The 3,770-nt window shown below is 32.9% G+C and overlaps 1 protein-coding gene across 1 annotated transcript in view; it reads right to left on the reverse strand.

The window, feature by feature from the left end:
- Window positions 1-299: 299 nt before the first annotated feature.
- LOC143290729 (somatostatin receptor type 5-like) overlaps window positions 300-3,770 on the reverse strand; it is a 31,941-nt gene continuing 28,470 nt past the window's right edge. Inside the window, exon 7 of the mRNA XM_076600244.1 lies at window positions 300-322. Within this exon, the coding sequence (XP_076456359.1) occupies window positions 300-322 (23 nt within the window). The remainder of the gene's footprint in view (window positions 323-3,770) is intronic.

The following is a 3,770-nucleotide window of genomic DNA, read 5'->3' on the forward strand; positions in this document are numbered from 1 at the left end:
ATATGTTCCTCCAGAAAATGCACCGTATTATAATATTTGTGATTTTGATAATGGAATTGAAATGTTGGAAGAGTGCGTATTGGAAAAACTGTTATGTTCAGATGATGTTGATTTGTTATTATGTGGTGATTTGAATGCAAGAACTTCTGATGTATCCCCTGAAATTTTACATGAAGGTGAATTATATGTTTGTCATAAAAAGGCCAGTAGTGTAATAAACAGACATTCTGAAGACAAGGTATTAAATTCATATGGAAAAAAATTACTTAATATGTGCACTGTATTTGGACTGACCATTCTCAACGGCGTATGTAATGGTGACCTAGAAGGTCGTTTCACATACGTTTCTGATTTAGGCACAAGTGTGAATGATTATTTTTTAGCGTCTGTAAATCTTTTTGATTCGTCATCTCAGAATGTAAAATTACAGGTATTAGAAAGAATTGAATCTGACCACTTACCCATTGTATTATATATTGAGAAACACTCCACAAGGCAATGTGATATGAATTCTGATTGTGATATGAATCAGTCCATTATTAAATATTGTTGGAATGATATATATGCAGAATATTTTTCTTTTTCTATGGAGTCACAGGAAATACAAGAAAAGTTGCAGTCAGCAGAAGATCTTATTCACGTTGATATAAATAGAGCATTAGACAAGTTTAATCAGACTGTTAAAGAACAAGCAGAATACATGAAAAAACGTATATTTATAAATAAAAAAGCAGCAGACAGAAATTGGTTTGATCATGAATGTAAAATGGAGAAACGCCGGGTACGCAGACTGTTGAGGATATGTAGAAGAACATTAGATAAAGAAGATCGCATTTTGTTTTGTATTGCTAGACGTGAATATAAAAATTTAAATAAGAGAAAAAAGAAAGAATATAATAACTCATTAGTAAACAAACTTATAGATTCTGTTAAAAGTCAAAAGGAATTTTGGGACACAGTACAAAAGATCTCAAAAAAGAAAGTACAACCTTTAAATGATATTTCTATTCAAGAATGGTTCGAACATTTCAAAAAAGTGTTAGAAAATGAAGATGGTGACGAGGGGGAAGTAACTGAAAACATGAATATAGTAAATGTAGGGGATAATTATACACTAGATAGACCTATATCTCACGAAGAAGTCTTATTAGCGATTAGAAGATTAAAAAATGGTAAATCTGCTGGCCCTGATGGACTGATTGGTGAATTTTTCAAACATTCTGGTGAGACGACTGTTAGTTTCCTGGTGAAGCTGTTTAATTATTTGTTTGATAATGGAATCTATCCAAGCAATTGGACAGAATCAATAATTATGCCATTGTTTAAGAAAGGTGATATTAACAATGTAAACAATTATAGAGGCATTTCTTTAAGTGATATTAGTAGTAAGTTATACAGTTCCATTATTAACAATAGACTACAAGAATGGATAACACAGAATAACATAATTGGAGAATATCAAGCTGGTTTTAAAAAAGGCTATTCAACTATTGACCATATATTTACTTTAATGGCCGCAATACAAAAACAGTTTGCAAATAATAGAAAATTGTATGTTGCTTTTGTTGACTTTGAAAAGGCTTTCGATTCTATTTCTAGAAAACTTTTATGGCCTGTTTTGTTGAAAAATGGAATCAGTGGTAAGCTGTATCTTTGTGTGAAAAGTATGTATAATGAAGTGAAAGCGAGAGTGAGATCGGGGGCAAAATTATCAGATTGTGTGAATTGTATTCGTGGGGTTAAGCAAGGGGATGTCTGTAGCCCTGTCTTGTTTTCACTTTTTATTAATGAACTAGCGTTAGAAATTATGCAAAATGGTCAACATGGTGTTACTTTCGATTTGATTGAACTGTTTGTTTTACTTTTTGCTGACGACATGATTTTGCTGTCTATAACAACAGTTGGTTTACAGCGACAACTTAACAGTTTATACACTGCTGCAACTAATTTACAGCTAAAGGTAAATATGGATAAAACAAATATTGTTGTTTTTCGTAAGGGAGGGTATTTGGCAAGAAATGAAAGATGGTCATATGGAAGTGAAAGAATAACTGTCGTAAACGCATATAAATATCTTGGGATTTATTTTTCAACAAGACTTAGTTTCAACTTTGCATGTCAAGACATTGCTAATAAAGCAAAAAAAGCAGTTATTTTGATTCTTCATATTTTGTATAAAGTAGACTGTAGTTCTTTTAGTGTATTTGTTAGATTATTTGATTCGCAAGTTCAGCCAATATTACAGTATGGAGCAGAAATCTGGGGACTGGAAAATAGGATAGTAACAGAAAAAGTGCACTTGTTTGCATTGAAACGTTTTCTTAATGTAGACAATCGAACTCCAAATGATCTTGTTTATGGCGAACTGGGGAGATACCCTATTTATCTAAATTCTTATATAAAATGTATTAAATATTGGCTAAAGTTGACTAGAATGAATGAAAACAGATATCCATTTAAAGCATATAAAATGTTATATAGTTTGGATAATAATGGTAAGAAGACTTGGGCAACGAGTGTTCGTCAGTGTTTAAATACATATGGCTTTGCATTTGTATGGGATAATCAAGGGGTGGAAGATATTGCAGGTTTCTTAAAGTGTTTCAGACAACGTATTATTGATTGCAGGTGGCAAGACTGGCATGATCATATACAAACTAGTGATAGATTCGCACAGTTTAGACTTTTTAAAACATCACATGTGATTGAGCCATACATTAAGTTAGGACTGAACAGATATATAAAATGTACACTGACAAAATTTAGATTTGGTATTTCTAGTATTGCTTCTCATAGTTTTAGGTATAGCATTCTAAATGAACCCATGTATACATGCCGATTATGCAGTTCGGGTAAAGAAGATGAATTGCATTTTTTGTTATGTTGCCCTGCTTTGTGTGACCTTAGACAAAAACTTATTCAACCGAAATATTATAGAGATCCGTCTAATTTTAGGTTCAGTTTACTCATGTCTTCAAGACAGGAATGTACTCTGCATAACTTGGCCATATATATATATGAAGGATTGAAGAGACTAAGTACAGTTATCTCGTGAATGTTGTTGAATATTTGTGTTGACTATTTTGGGTGATATGGTTGATATTGTGCTAACAATTTTTGGTTGATTTGAATTGTCTATTTACTGTGTCTTGTCATTTTGTAATTATTATTTATCAATGATTCCCCCTTCAGTAAGGGGCTCTGGCCTTATCTGAATAAAACATTCGTTCGTTCGTTCGTTCGTTCGTTCTCTCTTCATTGATTAATCATTATCTTGACCTATGTTAATTTTCATTTTATTTGGTACTCTCTCTGTCTCTGTTTCTCTCTCTGTCTCTGTCTCTGTCTCTCTCTCTATCTGTTCCCATGTATCTCCCACCTCTTATTCTCCTCTGTTCAGTGTTGTAAATGTCAAATTACCATCCATTTATCCATGACTATAATATGCTTGCTTTACTGATATAATGATTCCCCTTTGTTCAGTGTTGTAAATGTCAAATTAGCATTCATGTATCCATGACTATAATATGCTTGCTTTACTGATATAATGATTCCCCCTTTGTTTATATTACTGTTTCCCCTTTTGAGGGATTGCATGAACCCTCCCACCCCTCACCCCCCACCCCTACACCCACCCCATTATTTTGCTTATGTATTACCGTCAGAAAATAGAATTTATTCAGTTTATTCCCCTCTCTCTCTCTCTCTCTCTCTCTCTCTCTCTCTCTGTGTCTTGTTGTGTCGTTATGGTTATTAATATTGTTATTGAT

Source organism: Babylonia areolata, chromosome 16 (assembly GCF_041734735.1).
Source record: "Babylonia areolata isolate BAREFJ2019XMU chromosome 16, ASM4173473v1, whole genome shotgun sequence".
Classification (NCBI taxonomy): Eukaryota; Metazoa; Mollusca; class Gastropoda; order Neogastropoda; family Buccinidae; genus Babylonia; species Babylonia areolata.